At 39.1% G+C, this 23,032-nt stretch overlaps 1 protein-coding gene across 1 annotated transcript in view; it reads left to right on the plus strand.

The window, feature by feature from the left end:
• Positions 1-23,032, plus strand: part of LOC133633672 (CUB and sushi domain-containing protein 1-like) — a 1,183,208-nt gene that overhangs the window by 927,930 nt on the left and 232,246 nt on the right. Inside the window, exons 21-26 of the mRNA XM_062026293.1 lie at positions 1,047-1,163; positions 2,519-2,734; positions 3,196-3,384; positions 4,834-5,003; positions 19,247-19,403; positions 20,560-20,751. Of these exons, the coding sequence (XP_061882277.1) occupies positions 1,047-1,163; positions 2,519-2,734; positions 3,196-3,384; positions 4,834-5,003; positions 19,247-19,403; positions 20,560-20,751 (1,041 nt within the window). The remainder of the gene's footprint in view (positions 1-1,046; positions 1,164-2,518; positions 2,735-3,195; positions 3,385-4,833; positions 5,004-19,246; positions 19,404-20,559; positions 20,752-23,032) is intronic.

Raw genomic sequence — 23,032 nt, forward strand, 5'->3', positions numbered from 1 at the left:
GACAGATATCATTTATTGCTGTATGGCGAGTGATTATACAGCTGGATGGAGTGCGGAATGAAGGTAAAAAGGTGAAGGTAAAAATGATATCTAATCCAGTGCGACAAAAATAAACAAAAAGCGAGTGCAGATGGGAAGTGCTCTGAAGCATAGGGAAGTATGCAAAACAAAAAGGCTACATAGTAAACAAAAGAGAATGCAAAGACTTATGCAACGATACGTGCGGCAGGAGAAGTGTCGTCAAAGTACACCCGTACATGACAAATTCCCGACAAAGAAGGTAACTAAAGGCTCAATTTAAATAGTCCTGATTGCTAACAGAAAGCTGGCGCAGGGATGAACAGTCTAAGGCAGGTGTGAAGGTGCTGCAGGAGAACACCAACAAAACAGGAAAAGCCACCAAAATAAGACAGGAACTACAATTTTAATGTGGGTCATTATGGTGGTGCTTGGGTAACCAATTTTTGTCTATGGTGGTACTTGGTATAAAAATGTTGCGAACCACTGGGTTATACTGTACAGTATGTGTGATTTGCCTAGAGTAAGTCAGTAATCTATGACCAATAACTCCTTCAAAAATAAAGCAGCAATATTGTTGGTTGATTGGTGCCGGAGAGTGTTGCTTAATGACCAAGTTTGTTGGCAGTCAGAACCATTGCAGTTATTGTGGTCTTCCATCTTTTTTTAATTTATTTTAGCATTATTGAACTGTGCATGTATCAAAAGCTCAACAAACCTCATATAAATGTCTTGTTTCTCACTTCATCCTCATGAAAAAGTCTTAAACCTAACCTCATAGTAGAAATGTTTGTGACTTATAAAATGGTATTTCCTTCCTGCAATTATTTTAATATCAACCATGTCAGCCCTCAGTTGAGTTCACAGAGGTCCAGCAATTATATGTTTTGCACATTTAATAAAGTTCAATTGGACTTGATTGTGGTCCTTTTAACAGAAAGTGGGAATTCAGATAGAAGAGACATGCCATTAACTGACCTGACTGCACTTTTTTTAAAGCTTAAAAATATTTTTTTGTGTTCCCATAGCTCTGTGTGGAGGTTATGTTTTTGGAAAAATTGGCACAATTCTTTCACCGGGATTTCCGGACTTCTATCCCAATTCTCTGAACTGCACCTGGACCGTAGAGGTGTCTCATGGTAAAGGTAAGAACACAACTACACAATGTTAGCTCTCCTGCGTGAACAAAAACATTGCGACTAGAAATCTTTTGACGGTTACATGCTGTGCTGTTTCCTATTTCTGACTCTGGACTCATCTTTTGACCCATCTAAATTACAAACTACCGTAATTTCTGAACTATAGAGTGCACCTAAGTATAAGCCGCACCTACCAATTTTTTGGATGAATTATATTTGGTACATATATTGACTTCACAAGTCTATAGGCCGCAGGTGTACACATTGAAATGTGAAATATGTACACGGGTACCTTCGTTCATTCACAAGTTTAACAAAAGGCAGTGCCTGCAACATGGAATACAGCAGCCTCCTCCTGCGTGCTGAAACCGCTGAAGTTATTCATCGCACGGTGGTCCATCCTTTCGGGGCCTGTTAATGGTGGTTGATATCCGTTCCGTGAGGCGGCTGTTTCCTTTTTGGTGGCTAGTTTGATCATCTTCGGCTTTTAGGGTGTGTCTTGTGCATTTTGCCATGTCTTTTCCATGATTAGGGTGAGTCCATAACAAGCTAAATGGCTGACTAAATGGTTGTGTGAGTGCATCTGATTTAATGTGAACAATTTAATTGACCCACCTGGCGACTTGCCAGCAATTTCATTGGTCTGATGTGATGAGGCTAAATTTATTGGCGACATTTGAAGCTCCTGAACCCTGAAAAACCCTAAATTAGCCAAAGCACTGTATAAGCGCAGGGTTCAAAGCATTAGAAAAACGTAGTGACTTAAAGTGCATTATGTAAGCGTGGTCACGATCACAATGTATGCCACTGAGCATCTTCCACTTGTTTATGATACTGTTAATGATTGTTCGTGAAAACAAGCAAAGTCTGCTCAAATAACATTAAATTCCATGAGAGAAATGTCATATCATTAAATGTAAGAATTACATTTTTAGCCTCATGTTGAGATTTCAAGAACTGTTTTCTTGATGGCAGAATTTAAATCTAGGTGAATCACCAGACCTTCTTGACCGGGGCTGTTTTGAAAATGATAGTGTCTTTGTAGCAAATTATAGTATTACAGAATGACTACAATGTTTAAGGGTGTGTCGTGGCACCCCTTGAATGTGCACTAGAGTAATGTCAAGCTTCACTTGATCATTACATTTCCTTTTTGGGTAAGGACATATTTAGTTAAGTGTGTAAGTCTTTGCATTGTGTATTTGTATCTTATTTAACATCCACAAACAGTGTGTATACATAAATATGCTTCTGGTGTGTATCTTACTAAAAAGTACTTTCTGTCTGGGTCTGTCCATCAACCATCTAAACGTCTATTCACCTGTCTGTCAATCCCTCCATTTAACCGTGACTTTTCCCAGGAGTTCACCTGATCTTCCATACTTTCCATTTGGAGGAGAACCACGACTACTTGTCCATCACGGAGGACGGCAATTTCCTGGTCCCAGTAGCCCGATTAACTGGCTCAGTGCTGCCCCCTAGTGTTAGAGCGGGGCTCTTTGGAAATTTCAGTGCCCAGCTACGATTCATATCAGATTTTTCCATGAGTTACGAGGGATTTAACATTACATTCTCAGGTAAGATGGCTGTTTTTTAGATTTTTTCATGAAGATATCTTCAAAGTTGTATAACCAATAGACAAATGGCCAAAGACTTGTGGGCTATCAGTCTCTCCAAAACCACTGTAAAAAAGCTTTACTAAATGTCTGCCCTGTTTTTTAACCAATTTTGTTTTAATTTTAAAGACATTTGCTAATCAGTCGACCCAATGTGTGCACCAAATGTAATGGTTATTTGGCTGAACACCAGTAATTTACAGTGGGTGTTTTTCTAGATAATCAATGTATACCTTTTGTGTGCAGGAGTCCAAAAGTAGAATACTTAGCTGACACAAAAATACAGTTATAGTTATGTGGAAAAAAATATGACACCTGAATAGGTGGACATAAACTGCCCTTAAAGTCATGCAATATAAAAGTGTGAATATCCATGTCTTCAGACTTTATGTCGAAACCTAATGTCTTACCAATTTGTACAGAATACGACTTGGAGCCTTGTGAGGATCCAGGGGTACCTGCGTTTAGCAGACGAACGGGATTCAAATTTGAAGTCGGTGACTCGCTAGCCTTCTCTTGTTTCCACGGTTACCGACTTGAGGGAGACAGCAAGATCACTTGCCTCGGTGGAGGCAGGCGAGTTTGGAGCAACACACTGCCCAGATGTATAGGTGAGACAATCTATTATACACACAAACTAAGATAAAGTGCGTTGGAGCGTTGTACAACTGCACTCAAAACACATTTTTTGTTGCATTTAATTTAAATAGCAGTTTGGGAGGAGTTTATGCACAGTGTGATAAATTGGTAGTTTGCCGCTTTATTCTCATTGTGACTTTTTATGCTTGATTCTTTGCAAGGATATCTGGTAATGTAAAATCTTCTTGGACGGTTATTGGAGGCATTCATTTTAAAACTTGTAAAGGTCCTTATCTTATTCTCATCTTTTGTTTATGCTGTAAGGATCGGTTTGCTTATATACTGGAAATGTCCTCACTTTATCTCGCCTGCTCTCTACAAGCACTCCTCGGGGAGATCTTTAGATCATTAACTGCAATATGAGATGTGTTAATACTTTTGTTACTCTCGGTTTCCCTATTATTATTTATTCACACTTTTTTTTAAAGGCTTTTGTTCATCTCTCGTTCTCTCTCATCCTTCATTAATGGTATTACAATGATTTTATTTAAAATGTTGTCTTTGTTGAAAGTTACTTGGATATTACAACCATGGCATATGTTGCCCCATGTCTGTTATACTTTAAAGATTCTCTTTTATTTTTTACATCCAAGTAGTGGCCATTCCCACAATCTATATTTTATATACATATACTGTACATATATCACAAAATGAAAGTCATTAAAAAAACGCCAGCAGAGACTAAAACATAAATGTAATTTGTTTTAATAAGCCCCTTACGTCATCCAGCAGCTATACAATTATAATATGATATTACTGAATAGGCAATGTTTCTGATATTATTATTTACCAACTGAAAGCTATTTCTGCGCAACTGGCAGGTTGCATGTAGTTTCTACCTAGATCCAAAAGCGGCCACACAACAGTTTCAGTCTTGATTTAGTTCTGATGATCAGCATATATTTTGCATAATCATGAAGTCCAAGCTAGATGGATGGACTCCTTATTTTGTTCACTGAAGAGACATAATCCTCTGCGCACCTTCTTAGTAGATCAGCTTTGCGTGCGCTATGAAGTTTGCACATATTTTGGTACACACAAACCTTTTGTAGATCAGGCCCATACTGTACTGAATTTAGGAGCCATGTTTTCATCTAGTGGAAAATACTACTAATGGTATTTTTGTCGATTTAGCCATTTGATTGCTTAAAAAGGCTTTTTGCAGGCTTTTAAATGCAATAATATGTAAAAAACAAAACAAAAAAAAGACAAATCTGCAATAGAGTTAAAACTTTAAAGTTTGATGTGGCAAGGGACGACTGTACTCATGTAGACTTCTATTGTTTTGTCACTCTTGTGGTTATGTTTGACTATTGGGGCTTTAAATGCTTCCCACTTCAGGATCCTTTTTTTGTAAAGTACATTTCAGTCTATGTCAGATATGGAACTGAGTGTATTTCCCTTTTATTCTGTCACAATAGCTGAGTGTGGAGCCACCTCTTTGGGACCAGAAGGTGTTATGGTCTCTCCGAACTTTCCTTCCAACTATGACAATAACCATGAGTGCATCTATCGCATCACCACAGAGAAGGGACAAGGAATTATGCTTAAAGCCGAAAGCTTCTCTCTGCAGGATGGAGACTATCTCAGGGTATTTGTCCGCACACACACACACACACACACACACACACATGCACGCACGCACGCACACACACACATATGGATAAAGTGCATAAACATGTATTCAGATTCAATAAAAGTCAGGACCACACATGTATGATTTACTTTTTACACCAACACACTTCAACACACAATTACATATTTTGCTATTTGACACCAATAAGGTCTATACTGGAACAAACAAAGCATCAATTACAAAGTAGAAGCGTCCAGTTGTTATTGGTTCAAATGTACCCATCTGTACTGTACTGTATGTACTTTCACATTAATTTGCTTTTACTCTATGCAATCAATGCACATAAATAATGCACATATTTATTAATTGCTCAAAAACAATATTGTGCTTATAAATTTGGAGTCTTGATCTTTTATGTTGCCTGGGAAAACTCAACAATACCAATGTTCAGTACTTTTGTGTGTTAATGGGTTAATAAATGTTAAATGTGTTTGATAATAAAACCAGTTTTTTATTTGACATTTAACAGTGAGCTGATGATGATAACTTTGCTGCACAGTTGTTGCTGCTTTATTACACTACTGAGTCTCATTTGCAAGTATTATATAGTAGATTTTGCATGCAGTTGTTTTTACAAGATGTTAAATGACAGTAATGTACAGTATGAACTACATATGTTATGTTGCCCAGCTAGAAAGTAGTCTTTGCCATTAAGCTGGGTGTGCCAGGATAGTTTTTTGTTGAGCCCCACAAAGTGTTTACACTGTAAGTATTGTACCTTGAACATACCAACTGTTTGATTTTAACATGCATCTTAGTTGTAAGATGTTCACAATTTGGAGGTTTAAAAATCGCCATGTAAAATCGCTAAGGCTAATGAGTAACATGTATATGTCACAGCTTATGTAAATTGGCATCGAGCTAGCACATTTCGAAAAACTGAACCTCATTGTATGTTTGAGTGTCTTCTATCAGGCATATTTGCTTTGTTTGCATGGAAAATTGCAACGTTACCTTGAGGTGGTCCAGCTGCGTCTGCTATGAGTGCTGCTTGAGTGCTTGTTTGAGCTAAGTGTTTGAGCCGGTGTTAAGTCTCTACAACCGGATGTGACGTCATATGAAACAAAATGTATCAAAATAAGGCACCTTTTGATTTTATGTACTGACGGAATTCAATCGGTACCTATAAAAGTACCAAATTCGGTATCCGACCTTAGTTTTGCAGAAAAGAGTTGCAGTTGTCTTATTAGGAAATATACGACAACCCTGGCGCAAGTAACACACATTGCACATAGTAATACAACAAGTGGTGGTGGTTTTAGATGTGAAGTGAACTGAATTGTTATATTGATATAGCGTTTTTTCTCTAGTGACTCAAAGCGCTTTACATAGTGAAAACCATTATCTTTATTAGCCACATTTAAACCAGTGTGATAAAGAGTCTTGCCCAAGGACACAACGGTTGTGAGTAAAATGGCGGAAGAATGAATCAAACCTAAAACCCTCAAGTTGCTGGCACGTCCGCTCTACCAACTGAGCCACGCCGCCCTATGTGGACCACATACGCAATTGCCCAGGGGTGCATTCTGTAGGGGCGCTACAAGAGTGAGGGAAAGGAATTTTCATATTTATTTGTGTTAATTGTGCCCCCTTGGTTTGTTGGGAGAGTATCATCACAAAACAACATACCTGTCAATGTAAACAAGGAAAGGATGACATGCCTGTGATGCAAGCACATTTGAATTACAATTAGCACGATTGCAACATCGCACAATCATGTAAGCAGTGGAGGCTTCTGGCATACAGCGGCAGGGCAACATTGACACTAGAACCTGGAGGAAAAAACACTGCGAATCTGAAAAAAATTACATCTTAAATTTGTTAAGAAAAAAAAGGGAAAACTGCCGAAAAAGAGGAACATTTCTATCTGCACGAAGTGCTGCCGCGCAAAGCCCGAAATAAAATTTTGAAAATCAAGACTGCATTTCCTGCAATTGGTTGCATTTAGATTTATTTTCATCTACCAACCTCTTTTGGCTGTCTTTTTGACACTTACTTGTCACATGTAATGTACTACATATTTTTAGATAATTTACTAACATTATTATCATTGAAAATGTAATGTAAAACTATATAACAAGCATGCAAAGAACTGTTTCAACAAATGTGTCCCATTTGGCAACTCTATCCTGTAGCCACTGCAGAATTACGTCAAATTATCTCAAGCCATCTCACGTCTGATGTCCCCATTGTGTTGTGTGCGTTAAGAGCAGCGATAATGGTTATTTTACAGTTGTGACTTTTGACACAGACGCTATCTAAAATTGTTTGTGTTCCCGATGCCGCCTAGCAGTATTATCAGGCCTGAGGGTATGGTTAAGCCAGTATGTGTTCAGATTGTATTATCACATTTCAGTAGGAATGTTGACTGAGCTCGTGTGTGGTTGGATTGTATTAGCAGGGCTCCATCTGACTTTCCAAAAAGTTTAATTTGATTTAATAAAATATAAAAAATGGTGCAAATGTTTCCAATGAAATAAGCATTAATAAATAATAAATCCTGTTATTTTAAGGTGACATCATTGTGGCCAACAATCAACTCTGATGAACATTTTGGTATGTCATAGAAGGCAGCTCGTTGTTTTGTCGTATATGTGAGACTAAATTAGTTTTGAATAGCGTAAGTATAAGGGTATGTGTAGATACGCCAACTGGTGTGTTTGCTGGCAAATTTTACTTCAAAGTAAACCCAGATTGTACTTTCGATCAAATTTAGCAAATTTTAAGTAAATCATTGATGTGCATGCAACTAAAACATTTAAGAAATGTTCATGTATGACATTCTGACGATAAAATTGTATTTGCATCCAAATATTGGTCTCTATAAATTAATCTGCATTGTGCAAGAGAGTAGCATTCTGTCATTAATTATGATTAGGGCTGTCAAAAATCAACATATTTAATCGTGATTATTCACATTTTGTTCATAGTTAACTCAAAATGAATCGCAATTAATCACAGATAGTTATACTTTTTCAGCATTAATAAGTGTACCCTAGAAAGATCATTTTAAACACCATGAAGGGACAATTAATTTGCTTTATGGAAATGTGTTTTAAACATTGTTTTTTTTCAACACAAGAAGGCCAAACATGATTAAATAACAATGAAATAAAAATAAAAAAGCTGCTGTTTGTTGGTGTCTGGCCAAATTTTGTAGAAATACAGAATTTGTATTCCTGCTGTAGGAGCACTTGCATTCAGAGGAAGAGCTACACTTCAATGTTTTGATACCAGTTTCACGCATTGATAACACAAAATGTGGTTTGTTATGATCATGTTTTGATTGTCAAAGATGTTTGGTAAAATCTATCTATTCATTTTCTACCACTTGTCCCTTTTGGTGGGGGGCTGGAGTCTATCCCAGCTATAATCTGTGATATTTCTGTGCCTGAATAAATGTGTCTGATATTCTGTACATTACATATTGTACAAGTTAATGGTCTTTATATTGCGGCATGACAATGTTTTAACATTCTCTATTAATTAATAAAATGTAATATTTGGCCTGCTCATCATTCTGTAATTGAGGACTCAACCACAACATGTTATAAACAAATGTACATAATATTTCAGCCAGCCAGAAAAATCCCCTCCCCATTTTCCTCAACTATTTATTTAGGTGCAATTATCATAGAACAACATTACAATACATCTCTGACAAAGCATGATCTTAATGTAAGACATTTGTATTTTGTCAATGTAGTTAAACCGGATTTAATGTGTAACACTTTTATTTTGAAGACAAAAATGTGTGTGATAGGTTTGAGAAATGTCTTGACACGTTTTGATGTCAGATCGACTGTTTGCAATGGAAAAAAGTCTCCTTTTACTCAGTGGCCTAGTGGTTAGAGTGTCCGCCCTGAGATCGGTAGGTTGTGAGTTCAAACTCCGGCCGAGTCATACCAAAGACTATAAAAATGGGACCCATTACCTCCCTGCTTGGCACTCAGCATCAAGGGTTGGAATTGGGGGTTAAATCACCAAAATGATTCCTGGGCGCGGCACCACTGCTGCCCACTGCTCCCCTCAACTCCCTGTGGGTGAACAAGGGGATGGGTCAAATGCAGAGGACGCATTTCACCACACCTTGTGTGTGTGTGACAATCATCGCTACTTTAACTTTAACTTTCGACTTCCTGCCGACCGTCTTTTATTTCTGTTGAGCTTTTATGCAATCTTTATGCCATCTGAACACGGAAGTGAAACATCATCCACGACGCACACAGCAGGCATTCACTGCAGTGATGTCATCTCTACTCACGCCGAAAAATAGTCCTTTCTTGTCGGAAGAACAACTTGCCTTGGCTTTAAACCTGATATTTTCCATAATGTAGCCTTTCCTTTGTCCATTTCTGCTCGCTTGTGGCTCAGCTTGTGGCATATGAACTGCAGCCAAGTTACCCCCCGCTACGACACGGCCCGAGGGTAAAAAAGGACACGTGTGGATTAATGGCCCATCCATCCATCCATTTTCTACCGCTTATTCCCTTCTGGGTTTGCGGGGGCGCTGGAGCCTATCTCAGCTACAATCGGGCGGAAGGCGGGGTACACCCTGGACAAGTCGTCACCTCATCGCAGGGCCAACACAGATAGACAGACAACATTCACACTCACATTCACACACTAGGGCCAATTTAGTGTTGCCAATCAACCTATCCCCAGGTGCATGTCTTTGGAGGTGGGAGGAAGCCGGAGTACCCGGAGTACCCGGAGTACCCGGAGGGAACCCACGCAGTCATGGGGAGAACATGCAAACTCCACACAGAAAGATCCCGAGGCCGGGATTGAACTCACGACTACTCAGGACCTTCATAATATGAGGCAGACGCACTAACCCCTCTTCCACCATGCTGCCTGGATTAATGGTCGTAATTATAATTAATCTAAAAGTAATTGTAGGTCCTTTGGATACACGGCAACACAGGAAAGTTATTTTTTGTAAAACGGGCGTTAATTGACGACTCCTTCTTGCTGTACACACCATCCACGCCAACACACCGTGAGAACTTACAAAATACAGTACAATACAGTACATCAGACTTTGATTTCACATCAATAAACACTCGGAAAGAAATTCAATTACACAAATACAATACCTCGTTGGCTGCTTGTAACGAAAAGAGGTTCTAATAATCACTTGCTTTAAGTTTTACACAAATCATCGAATACACTGAAAGGCCTACTGAAACCCACAACTACCGACCACGCAGTCTGATAGATTATATATCAATGATGAAATCTTAACATTGCAACACATGCCAATACGGCCGGGTTAACTTATAAAGTGCAATTTTTAATTTCCCGCAAAACTTCCGGTTGAAAACGTCTATGTATGATGACGTATGCGCGTGACGTCAATGGTTGAAGCGGAAGTATTCGGACACATTGTATCTCAATACAAACAGCTCTGTTTTCATCGCAAAATTCCACAATATTCTGGACATCTGTGTTGGCGAATCTTTTGCAATTTGTTTAATGAACAATGGAGACTGCAAAGAAGAAAGCTGTAGGTGGGATCGGTGTATTAGCGGCTGGCTGCAGCAACACAACCAGGAGGACTTTGAGGATAGCAGACGCGCTATGATGATCAGGTGAAGTTGTTCGTCGCGCCGTCGATCGCTGGAACGCAGGTGAGCACGGGTGTTGATGAGCAGATGAGGGCTGGCGTAGGTGGAGCGCTATTGTTTTTATCATAGCTCTGACGAGGTCCCGTAGCTAAGTTAGCTTCAATGGCGTCGTTAGCAACAGCATTGCTAGGCTTCGACAGGCGGCACAGCATTAACCGTGTGGTTACAGGTCCAGTGTTTGGTTCGGTGTCTCCTGATAGTAGTATTGTTGATCTGCTGTCTATCCTTCCAGTCAGGGGCTTATTTCTTTTGTTTCTATCTGCATTTAAGTACAATGCTATCACGTTAGCTCCATAGCTAAAGTGCTTCACCGATGTATTGTCGTGGAGATAAAAGTCACTGTGAATGTCCATTTCGCGTTCTCGACTCTCATTTTCAAGAGGATATAGTATCCGAGGTGGTTTAAAATACAAATCTGTGATCCACAATAGAAAAAGTAGAAAGTGTGGAATCCAATGAGCCCTTTTACCTAAGTTACGGTCAGAGCGAAAAAAGATGCATTCTGCACTGCACGCTAGTCCTTCACTCTCACGTTCCTCATCCACAAATCTTTCATCCTCGCTCAAATTAATGGGGTAATCGTCGCTTTCTCGGTCCGAATCGCTCCCGCTGCTGGTGTAAACAATGGGGAAATGTGAGGAGCCTTTCAACCTGCGACGTCACGCTACTTCCGGTACAGGCAAGGCTTTTTTTATCAGTGACCAAAAGTTGCGAATTTTATCGTCGATGTTCTCTACTAAATCCTTTCAGCAAAAATATGGCAATATCGCGAAATGATCAAGTATGACACATAGAATGGATCTGCTATCCCCGTTTAAATTTTAAAAAATCATTTCAGTAGGCCTTTAAAGCTTTCGAGGAGCTGAAGACAGCGTGCTCAAGCACCCTCCCCTCTTGCATGTTCTGCCTTGTTTACTGTCACAACAATCGTTCCGCTTTGCAATACAATTAACACAATACATTTACATTTTGCTCAGGAGATTTTACAATCACACATTTTCTAATAATATTTTATAACTCTACATCATTAACTTATTTATTAATATTTATGACACATATTTAAAGCATGCACACTCTCAGCAACAGCTACAGTAATTATGTGTTTATTCAAGTTAAGAAAAATTATTATAATGAAAAAGATGATGCAAAAATGGTATAAACCCTGACTGTACTTAAGATAAAACCGTTAACAAGTTTTTGAACAAATACATGTAATGCTGATATATGATTACCTAACACTTTTGAATATATACATATATTTATATATAAACATATATGTGTGCGTGTATACGTACATATACCGTATACATGTGTTTATGTATATATATGTATATATGTGTGTATGTATGTGTGTGTATATATATATATATGTAAATGAATATATGTGTGTATGTATATATATACATGAATGTATCAAAACACTGCGGATTACTGTAAACCAAAATGTAGGTTATTTGATTGACAAAGCCTTCGACTTTGAGGATTCCTCCATATCTGATTGATCTAGAGCAGGGGCTGCAACCTCTTTTTGTCAAAATGTTTTCCACCTATTCCACTGGGAATAAAATAGTATTGGGCCAAAAAAAGTTTTAAAATTGTTCATCTTTTTCATTTTTCATTTTAAAGGAAAAACAATGTTAAATTAAACTATTTTTTTCTTTGCTCTTTTATTTTTTGGCAAGTATTCATGGTTTACTTAGCCAAGGGGTTGCACACTGGAGAAGCTGGATTGAACACACAGGCTTCCAGTCTCTTTTACTCGCCTTTATTGCGCCTCAGGGCTCAGCCTGTGTGCGTTCCAGGCCTCACAGACAGCCGGAAATGATAGAACGCTCTTTGAAAATGCTCACTTTTCTCACTCCAGGATTAAAAATAAATCTGAAGGAGCCGCAACAAGGAGGTAGAATAACCACTTGCGGCTCCAGAGCAACGGTTTGCAGACACCTGATTTGGAGCCTAGTATTTAACAACAAATCAGTAAGAGGCAGCATATTTTCCAAAAGTTGAAGTGTTTCTTAAAAATATGTTTATTTGGAATCGGGAATACAACAGGCAAATATTGGATATGTCAACTGGAAAGATTAGATAAAAATCCATTGCGCAAATGGTTATAATATGCCAGATTTGAAGTGAGTTGGAAAATCAAGGCTCTTCCAAGTGAGCTTTGAATAGAGCAACAAGTGAGACAGAGGGATTTGCTGGATATCTATGCAAATGCAAGATGGCAAATCTCTCAAATAGTTTTTTAAATATACTTACGACTAAAATTTAAAAAAAAAAGTTTCCTTTGTAGGTTGTCTTAGCTTTAGAAATGGGAAGTGAACACCTCCAGAAGAAGTTTGAGGTGAATAATTCCAACAAAAGCCATTTGTTTGACAGTTCCATTAAGTTTAAAGGCCTACTGAAATGATTTTTTTTTATTTAAACGGGGATAGCAGATCCATTCTATGTGTCATACTTGATCATTTCGCGATATTGCCATATTTTTGCTGAAAGGATTTAGTATAGAACAACGACGATAAAGTTCGCAACTTTTGGTCTCTGATAAAAAAAAAGCCTTGCCCCTACCGGAAGTAGCGTGACGACACCGGAGGAAGGACTGCTCACATTCTCCTATTGTTTACACCAGCAGCGAGAGCGATTCGGACAGAGAAAGCGCCGATTTCCCCATTAATTTGAGCGAGGATGAAAGATTCGTGGATGAGGTACGTGAAAGTGAAGGACTAGCGTGCAGTGCAGAATGCATCTTTTTTCGCTCTGACCGTAACTTAGGTACAAGGGCTCATTGGATTCCACACTCTCTCCTTTTTCTATTGTGGATCACGGATTTGTATTTTAAACCACCTCGGATACTATATCCTCTTGAAAATGAGAGTCGAGAACGCGAAATGGACATTCACAGTGACTTTTATCTCCACGACAATACATCGGCGAAGCTCTTTAGCTACTGAGCTAACGTGATAGCATCGGGCTTTACTGCATATAGAAACAAAACAAATAAGTCCCTGACTGGAAGGATAGCCAGAAGATCAACAATACTACCAAACTCTGGACATGTAACATGTAACACGGTTAATGCTTTCCAGGCTGGCGAAGCTTAGCAATGCTGTTTCTAACGACGCCATTGAAGCTAACTTAGCTACGGAACCTCGACAGAGCTATGCTAAAAACATTAGCTCTGCACCTACGCCAGCTCTCATCTGCTCATCACGACCCGTGCTCACCTGCGTTCCAGTGATTGACGGCACCACGAAGGACTTCACCCGATCACCGATGCGGTTGGCGGCCCGGAGATGGAGGAAGTCAAGGTGAGGTCGTTCGGCTAGGACGTCTGCTATCCTCAAACTAGTCCTCCTGGTTGTGTTGCTGTAGCCAGCCGCTAATACACCGATCCCACCTACAACTTTCTTCTTTGCAGTCTCCATTGTTCATTAAACAAATGACAAAAGATTCACCAACACAGATGTCCAGAATACTGTGGAATTTTGAGATGAAAACAGAGCTTTTTGTATTGGATTCAATGGGCTCCGAATACTACCGCATCAACCATTGACGTCACGCGCAAAGGTCATCATATCGAAACGTTTTCAGCCGGAAGTTTGCCGGGAAATTTAAAATTGCACTTTATAAGTTAACCCGGCCGTATTGGCATGTGTTGCAATGTTAAGATTTCATCATTGATATATAAACTATCAGACTGCGTGGTCGGTAGTAGTGGGTTTCAGTAGGCCTTTAACCCTTGTGTGGTGTTCGGGTCTGTGGGACCCGTTTTCGATTTTTATTAAAAGAAAAATGATACAATGAATTAATTTTTCAAACTGAGACTCACTGGCTTTGGCTCATTTTCTGTGAAGAACATATATCAGAATACATATTTAATGAACACACACCATACACCCCTCCTACACACTTCTATTACATATAAGATGTTCGGGTCCACTGGACCCGGGGCTAATAAAAGTGTGGAAATTGATGTTCTGTGTACCACACACACACACACACACACACACACACACAGACAGGGGGACGACAGAGTATAGGTACACAGAACATCAGAGGGTCAAATGTGCGAGAAAATGAGAGCAGACAGTGTTGACAAACAATGTTGCAACCTTGGGTGGGAACCGCAGGTGCAGAAACACAAAAGAAGAATCCCTGTAGGTTGCAGAAACTGGCAGATAAATGTCCATGCAACGTTCATATTGTTGTTACTCAGCCAATGTTTGTGGGTCTTAGACTTAGACTTAGACTTACTTTTTATTGTCATTCAAATTTGAACTGTACAGTACAGATAAGAACAAAATTTTGTTGCAATAGCTCATGGTAGTGCAGGATAAAAAAGCAATAAGGTGCAGATATAAATAAATAGATTACTGTACAGATAAATATATTGCACTTTTGCATATGCATCCACATTTATGGATGTATGTTATATTGTCTTTATATTCCAGCGAGTTCATCCATTTTTGGGAAGAATTGAGGCAATTATTATTATGCGTTCAAGAGTCTTACGGCCTGAGGGAAGAAGCTGTTACAGAACCTGGAGGTTCTGCTACGGAAGCTGCGGAACCTCTTTCTAGAGTCCAGCAGTGAAAACAGTCCTTGGTGGGGGTGGGAGGAGTCTCTGCAGATTTTCTGAGCCCTGGTCAGGCAGTGGCTTTTTGCGATCTCCTGGATAGGAGGAAGAGGAGTCCTGATGATCTTTTCCGCCGTCCTCACCAGTTTCTGGAGAGACTTCCAGTCTAAGGCACTGCAGGCTCCAGTCCAGATAGAGATGCTGTTGGTCAGCAGGCTCTCTATAGTGCCTCTGTAGAATGTGCTGAGAATGGGGGGAGGGAGCTGTGCTCTCTTCATCCCACGCAAAAAGTGCATGCGCTGCTGAGCTTTTTTTACAAGAGCTCCGGTGTGTAGGGACCAGGTCATATTGTCAGTTATCTGCACCCCCAGGAACTTGGTGCTGCTTACCATATCTGTGCCGTTGATGAAGAGTGGAGCGTGGCTGGACTGGTGCTTCCTGAAGTCGACAATGATCTCTTTGGTCTTGTCGACGTTCAGGACCAAGTTGTTGGTTCTGCACGAGTCAACCAGATGTTTCACCTCCTCCCTTTAGTCCATGTCGTTGTTGTCACGGATGAGGCCCACTACTGTTGTGTACTTCACAATGTGGTTGGTAGTGGACCTGGCGCAGCAGTAATGGGTCATCAACGTGAACAGCAGTGGACTCAGGACGCAGCCCTGGGGGTAGCCGGTGCTCAGGGAGATGGCACTGGAGGTGTTGTTGCCCACTCTCACAGATTGGGGTCTGTCTGAGAGGAAGTCAAGCAGCCAGTTGCATAGGGGGCTACTGAATCCAAGGAGGGCCAGTTTGCTCACCAAGTGCTGCGGGATGATTGTGTTGAATGCCGAGCTGACGTCCAGAAACAACATCCGCACGTGTGTGTCCTTTCCTTCCAGATGTTCTAAGCTCAGGTGGAGTGCAGAGGAGTTGACGTCCTCTGTGGAGCGGTTAGGGCGATAAGCAAACTTGTATGGGTCGAATGTGGGGGGAAGTCTGGAGACAATGGATTCCTTTACCAGCTTCTCGAAGCACTTCATTACAGATGTTTTTTGGTATAAGTCAGTATTTTAACATAAAAGTGTTTGATCGTGAGGCATTAAAAGCTACAAAATGCAACGGGTCCATCAGACCCACAAACACTGGCTGAGTAACAACAATATGAACACCACACAAGAGTTAAGGCCAAAAGTGAGCAGATCATTACAGTTCTACAAAATGTTTGTATTTAAAACATGCTACTAATGTGCTTGAACCATATTTGATCCAATAACCTGACCATGAGGTTAAAAAAATAAGATTTTTGTTATATACGAAAAGAGCTGGTTGGAGGGTTAAGAGAGTCCACCAGACAGTGGGAACAGGGTGGCAGATGGTGACATGTTGATTTATGAGCTGCAGGGCTTTTCATTAACCATACTGAGTTTTACACAAGCGCACAGCGTCAGAGAGGGAGGGAACATTAGGGATAGTGATGTTGGAAGTGGGGAACATGGAGGGGAAAACATGTTGGACATTTTTTTATTTTTTTATTACGTTGATTGTTTTCTCGCCTTTGTTTCACATATTCGATTTTTCTACTATGCCGTGTGCTTTGGGTGGAACATCTTCTTTCACCTCATGTCGTAATGTCCAATCTGACAGAAATCTACAGAAAGATACCCAAGCAGAAGTTTGGATTGGATTTTGGAAAAAGACATTTTAGTTCACAACTAAACAAAGGTTGAGAAGTTGCACACACGCACAAACACACCTCCTCCGTAGTTACATATGATTTATTAATATTTTTGTAATAATCTGACAAATGGCAAATGACTAATCGCTATTTTAGTGGTGTCTAAACGTCAGCCCGCTGGCCAAGTGCGGCCCGCTGGCGTCTTCAGTTTAGCCCGCGAGACGCCATGAGCTAGAGAAGGAATCCTGCCCGCGAGTGTTTCCAAATTAATTTCACTCATTGCAAACAATGAGAGTAAAACAGGTCTTTGAATTGTGAAGTGAATATAGCATAGCATTTACTTCCATGACCCAATCCAAACAACTTTTCTTACCTTGTCGCGCAAAAAAAAAAAAAAAATGAAAGCAGCGCAAAAAGTCACGGTCACACATAAAACAAACTGCTCACTGAATGTCGCGGATATTATAAAAAAAATTCCAAATACCGTAATAAATTCTAAACTACACCCATTTAAATCCATTACATTGCATGATGGGAAAAATGCAAACATTCTCTCCACACTTATCCATGTTTGCCACATTTTAGCTGCTTGATATTTCTGATTGATTACAAAAATTTAAAGAGGTTGTCAGGGAAGTAAACAATGTAGGAGTCTAACTTTAACATACTCTTAATATTCAATTATATTCATTGTTATTATATTTCCATAATGATAATATAATATGTACACATAGGCTATATATATTGTTACTTAACAATCAGTCGAAAAAAACGTTTTGCCCAGTGCCACCCCCAAGTCAAAAGGTTTGCACACCGCTGCACTAATAGAAATATGTTTTACTTGATGGCAGCCTTGTTTTTTAATCCATCTCGTTGCAATCTTAAAGACTTACGCTTGTCAGTCCTCTTTCATGGTGATTGGGCTAAACACCCTAAACCTACAGTGGGTGCTTTGTAAAGCACATTGAGCTGTTGGTGACATTTTTATCTCAACCCGACTTTTGTGGTCAAACTTTTTGGAATTGGTGTAGTGTATTTGTCACGAAAATAATTGTACAGGTCACACAGTAGGTCTGCATGTTTTGACAAATGTTGACTATTGCGTACAGTGGTTCAGTAGTAGATAAATCATGACTGTACATTAAGTAGGGGTGCTGTAAAAAATGTATTTACATCCGATTGCGGTTTTTATTTAATAACATTCTAGATAAAAAAAAGTTTGACCATGGCATTTTTTCAGTCAAGAGCTTTATTATTAGTTAAAACACAAATGTTATTTGTCACCTATATCACAAAGCTAAGGTGTCTATGAATTGTTTTGATAGCTTAGCATTTATATGATTGTATTTAGCTTAACCCTAACCGTTGGTGGGAATAGTTTATTTTGTATTGATCAAAACACATACATATACTGCATGTTCAGTCCTTACATTCATTGGGTTCAGTATTGACTTTGCAACGGTATTGTTTTCGCTACATAAAAGGTAATACCTTGTTTTGCCTTCATCCCATAATGGACAAGGTTGTGATCATCTAATGGATTCCACATATTGTAGTTTAATGCAATAATGTGTTAATCCCTGTGTAGTGAAAATGTAAATGTAGTGTGACTGGGGCAATTTTTGGTAATCAGAAAAGTGGTAGGGACAAAATACATTAGCTGTCATCACTAATCCGTCAGGATGTCCCACAACGCCAGATAGTGTTATGGAGAATTGGGGCTGCAGAGTGGGGATACTTCCCTTTAAACGGCAGTCAAATGCCTACTTGTGTCTCGCACAAATGTCACTGCTCTGCCATCCAAATGTCTTGCCTAGAAGAAAACAGACAGTAGAGACTAAAACATATTAATGTCAAGCTGTCCTTTTAGAACAAAAACACAACACAAATGATAGTAAAGGCTTAATCGGACACAGAAATAATCCTCAGAGATTGCATTATGATGGGAACATTGACAAACATTTACTTCGAGACAAGTACAAATGACAGAAGTAGTTGGTTCTGCATGCGCTACTTAAATACACAACATAGCCAACCAGTGGCTGTCACTATTGATGTGTAGTGCTATGTCTGCAGCCTAGCCATATATGTTATGATCTATACATGTTATGGCCAATGTTACATGTATGTGTGAAGTAAACAACCTACTCCAGTTATTTTGAAATTCATAATATCAACACATAAGAACAAATAGCAAATAGATGGTTTTTCTTGTTTATGGTTGTTTATGGTTGCTTATATCAAATGCATTTCAAAAACATGGATCACAGGAGGACACCTTGTGAGCTCATTTTAAAGTCATTAACCATGACGATCATCATGTGTTTTTGACTGACAGGTGTACGATGGAGAGAACAGTTCATCTCGTCTCCTTGGCAACTTCACTCGTGAAGTCATGATGGGTCACGTCATCAATAGTACCTCCAATCACTTGTGGCTGGAGTTCAACAGCAACGCCTCTGGAACCACTCAGGGCTTTCACCTTACTTACACAAGTGAGTTAAAAAATATAGATTTTTTAAACATACATTTCATAGCTATACAATATTTGTTGTGCTTTTTTTCAAAAACATACCCTTTTTCCTCTTGCAAACAACAATTTAGGATTAGTTACTGGGCAATCGGGTTTAGTGTTGTCGTCAAGAGATGCCTTTGACTGTTACAGCAAAAAAAAAAAAAAATGTGTCGTGCACTACAAAACTCTTGAGAATAGTTTTCACAGTCAGCAATATACCAATGTATTTCACTTCTGGCAGGGGAAGAAACTAGCTTTCAGATTTACTGTATAAGCAATTTTTGTAGAGGGTTAGGACCAAAGTGCAAGAGCAGCTCTGTAAACTAGCAAAAATTGGATGTCAATTCTTAAAGCACAACCACATGTCAAGTACAATTAATTTTGCCTCCAGGAATTATTGGAATAACATCATAAACTTGTTATTCTGCATATGATCACATCTCTCCATTGTTAGGATTTAAAAAAGTTTAATCCTGTCCACTCAGGGAATTTAACACTGAAATAAATACATAATTAGAACTTTACAGGTACAAAAGTACAATAAACTGCTTTTATACCATTAAATCAAAATTGTAGTTGTCCTTCGACACATTGTGCTTTGAAGTTTGCGGTATACTCTGTCACAGTTTTTTAAATATGTTCTATGTATTTCATGACTAAATTGAACTTTTTCAAGCATTAAATGAAATACTACAGTAGTATTAGCCACTCGAGCAGACATGGCTTATAAAGTGGGTCATTTTTTTATTCTTTGTCTTCTAATATTATGTCTGCAAAAGTGAGTATGTGGATGTTATTTTTATTTTACGTGTACCGATGTTAAAATTGTGTTTACAATCTCGTGAACACTTTTTTATGCTCTATGAAAATATTCAATTTATAATAAATAATTCAAAATAACCAGCCATAAACGAGGGAAAACTTTACCTATTTTAAAAATGATACATGTACTTCAATAATTATAATTGTATATACCTTAGAATGGACTAACAAATTACACAAAATAATTTATTTTACACCCCTATTTATTTGTTTTCCACATATTCATTGAAAAGTATATTACTAACTAATACTACTAAACTTATTAGGTCTGTTACAAAAAAAAAGACATCTAAACTACTTGTGTTTTCTTTTAGGTTTTGACCTGATACGGTGCGAGGAACCAGGTGTCCCTAGTTATGGTTACAAAATCCAGGACGACGGCCATTATGCCAACACCTTTGTCCTGTACTCCTGCAACCCTGGCTACAGTCTCCATGGCAGCAGTACACTGACCTGTCTTAGTGGGGACAGACGTGTCTGGGACAAACCACTTCCATCCTGCATTGGTTAGTATGCCAATAAAACTTTCTGTTCGAGCAACGTTTCCATTGTACAGTTTGGACAGAAATTTAGGCGGTTGTGATGTCAGTACAACTGGCTCGCAGGAAAATGAGGTTCGTCTGTTATGTTTCGGTGTAGAAGACCTGCAGGGTTGGGCTTGACCCCAGTATGCAAAGACGACAGGGGAAATGCAGGTAAAACAGAAAAAAGTGGTGCAAACGGGAAGTGAACAAGAAGACAAAAACAGATACAGTACAAGCATAGGGAAAGCTATGCTGCATGAGGGTTCTTTACACACAGCAAAAACAAAGATCCAGGCCTGTTCAAAGGACAGGGCTAGTATCTGATTGCCAACAAAGGAACAGTTGTGTTCTGATTGCCAATCAGTGACAGCTGGTGAAAAAAAACAGTGCTCAGTCTGGAGAATAAGTCGCAAAAGAAGACAGACAGGAAGTGGAACTGAAAATAAGAGCGCTGGAAAGGAAACCATGCAAAACACAGGAACATAAACAAAGTCCAAATCTGTCACGACAAGTCATGACATTTGTCAATGTTTTCCTAAAACATACACAGATAACACATGTTGTCTAGAAGTCAACCTTGCTGTGGTCAAATGTTTTTTTTTCTTGAGGATGCAATGGTATCGCATTATACTTTCTTTCAGCAGGTTTCATGCCCCAGGGTGCCATGAACCAAATGAGAGTTTGGTACCGGAAGGCACCAAAGCATCAACTGTCACCATGGATTAGCATTTTCCTTTTTATCAAGTGGCTGCAGGGCTTGTGCTTTTATCCGGAATGCTGGCCAGTGTGGCCAAGACCAAATATTCATTGACCCGTGTGTTACTCATCTAATATCGCTTTCCAGATGAAGCTCTGACCACACATGATCTCTACCTTTCCTATGCTGGGGAAGGCAGACCCTTTAATTGCTTCCAGTTTATCAGAAGTAACATACTCCTATGTGTTCTAGCTCTGACTCAGACCCCCCCTGAATCTTATAGTAAAGCCTGGCTCTTAGCGTCTACCTTCATCACAAGAGAGCTTGGCACTCTAAAGCTTTGAATTCCCCCCTCGCCAAGTATGGGTTGCTCAGTCCCACTTGTTGGTGAAGTGCAGAGACACACTTCACACACTTTACCCATCATTCCAAGCCAAATGTTTGGGCCTGAAGCAACACAAGCACTGGAACACAGCGCGGAAGTAACCGAGTCGGACAACACCGTGCCCACAAGCTTTCACTAAACCAAGACACACATCACATGTTTGATCCCTTGACACTGCAGAAATCCCTGTGTACAACCTGGCCTCTTGTCTCACGTGCTCCCAGGGTCCTGTCATCACATTAGCAACTTTGCTTTTACCCATCAAACCAGTGGATTGGGACGTGGTGGCACAGATACTGAGCTTCAACACTTCATAGCATATTTGACATCATTCACATGGGATCCTCTTACTTTGTTTAGTCAATAAGGTCATGGCTTGATTTGTTTTGAACGTGCTTAACAAAATGACATCAAGGAACCTCATGTTTACACTTGCACAAGTCAACATGTCTGAAAAGAAGTAGGTAGAAGCAGGGTTTATTTAATCCGACCCCATCTCCATGTCTCAGCAATTATTGATAGTTTGTTTACTTCTTAAGCGGACCTATAATGATTTTAATCTACATTTAAAACTAGGGCTGTGAATCTTTGGACACCACACAATTTGATTTATTTGATTTGATTCTTGGAGTAATGATTCGATTCAAATCAATTCTCGATTAAAAAAACAAAACAGCTTTGATACATTTCTATATTACTTAAATTAAATCTGATTTTATTTATTACAATTCTACCCAAACATTTAATAAAGTCAAATACAAATAAGGCAACGAGAGAAGTATCCCACACTTCTCTTTTCTAAAGTAAATATGTATAGCAGATATGGGCATCTACATCAACAATATACAATACCTGAGTGTCTGGACAGGACAGATTAAAAAATAAAATACAATTAATTTTAGATTTTTTTGAATCAATTAAGAATCAATACAAGTAAGAATCGCAAATCATTCGAAAATCAACTATTTTTCACACCCCTATTTAAAAAACATCCTTGTGGTCTAAATATATTTTGGATGTGTTTCAGTGTTCATTTTGCTCGTGTGTCTGCAAGATGTTCGTAGGTGGAGGCATTCCCAGATTACAAATGAAACAATGCCCAACCCTCTCCCAAAGTATCATAATTTATGTTTTGAGAATATTCACTTATAATAAATATGTGGAAAATAAACATTACCGCT

The sequence above is a fragment of the Entelurus aequoreus genome, linkage group LG02 (genome assembly GCF_033978785.1).
Source record: "Entelurus aequoreus isolate RoL-2023_Sb linkage group LG02, RoL_Eaeq_v1.1, whole genome shotgun sequence".
Taxonomy (NCBI): domain Eukaryota; kingdom Metazoa; phylum Chordata; class Actinopteri; order Syngnathiformes; family Syngnathidae; genus Entelurus; species Entelurus aequoreus.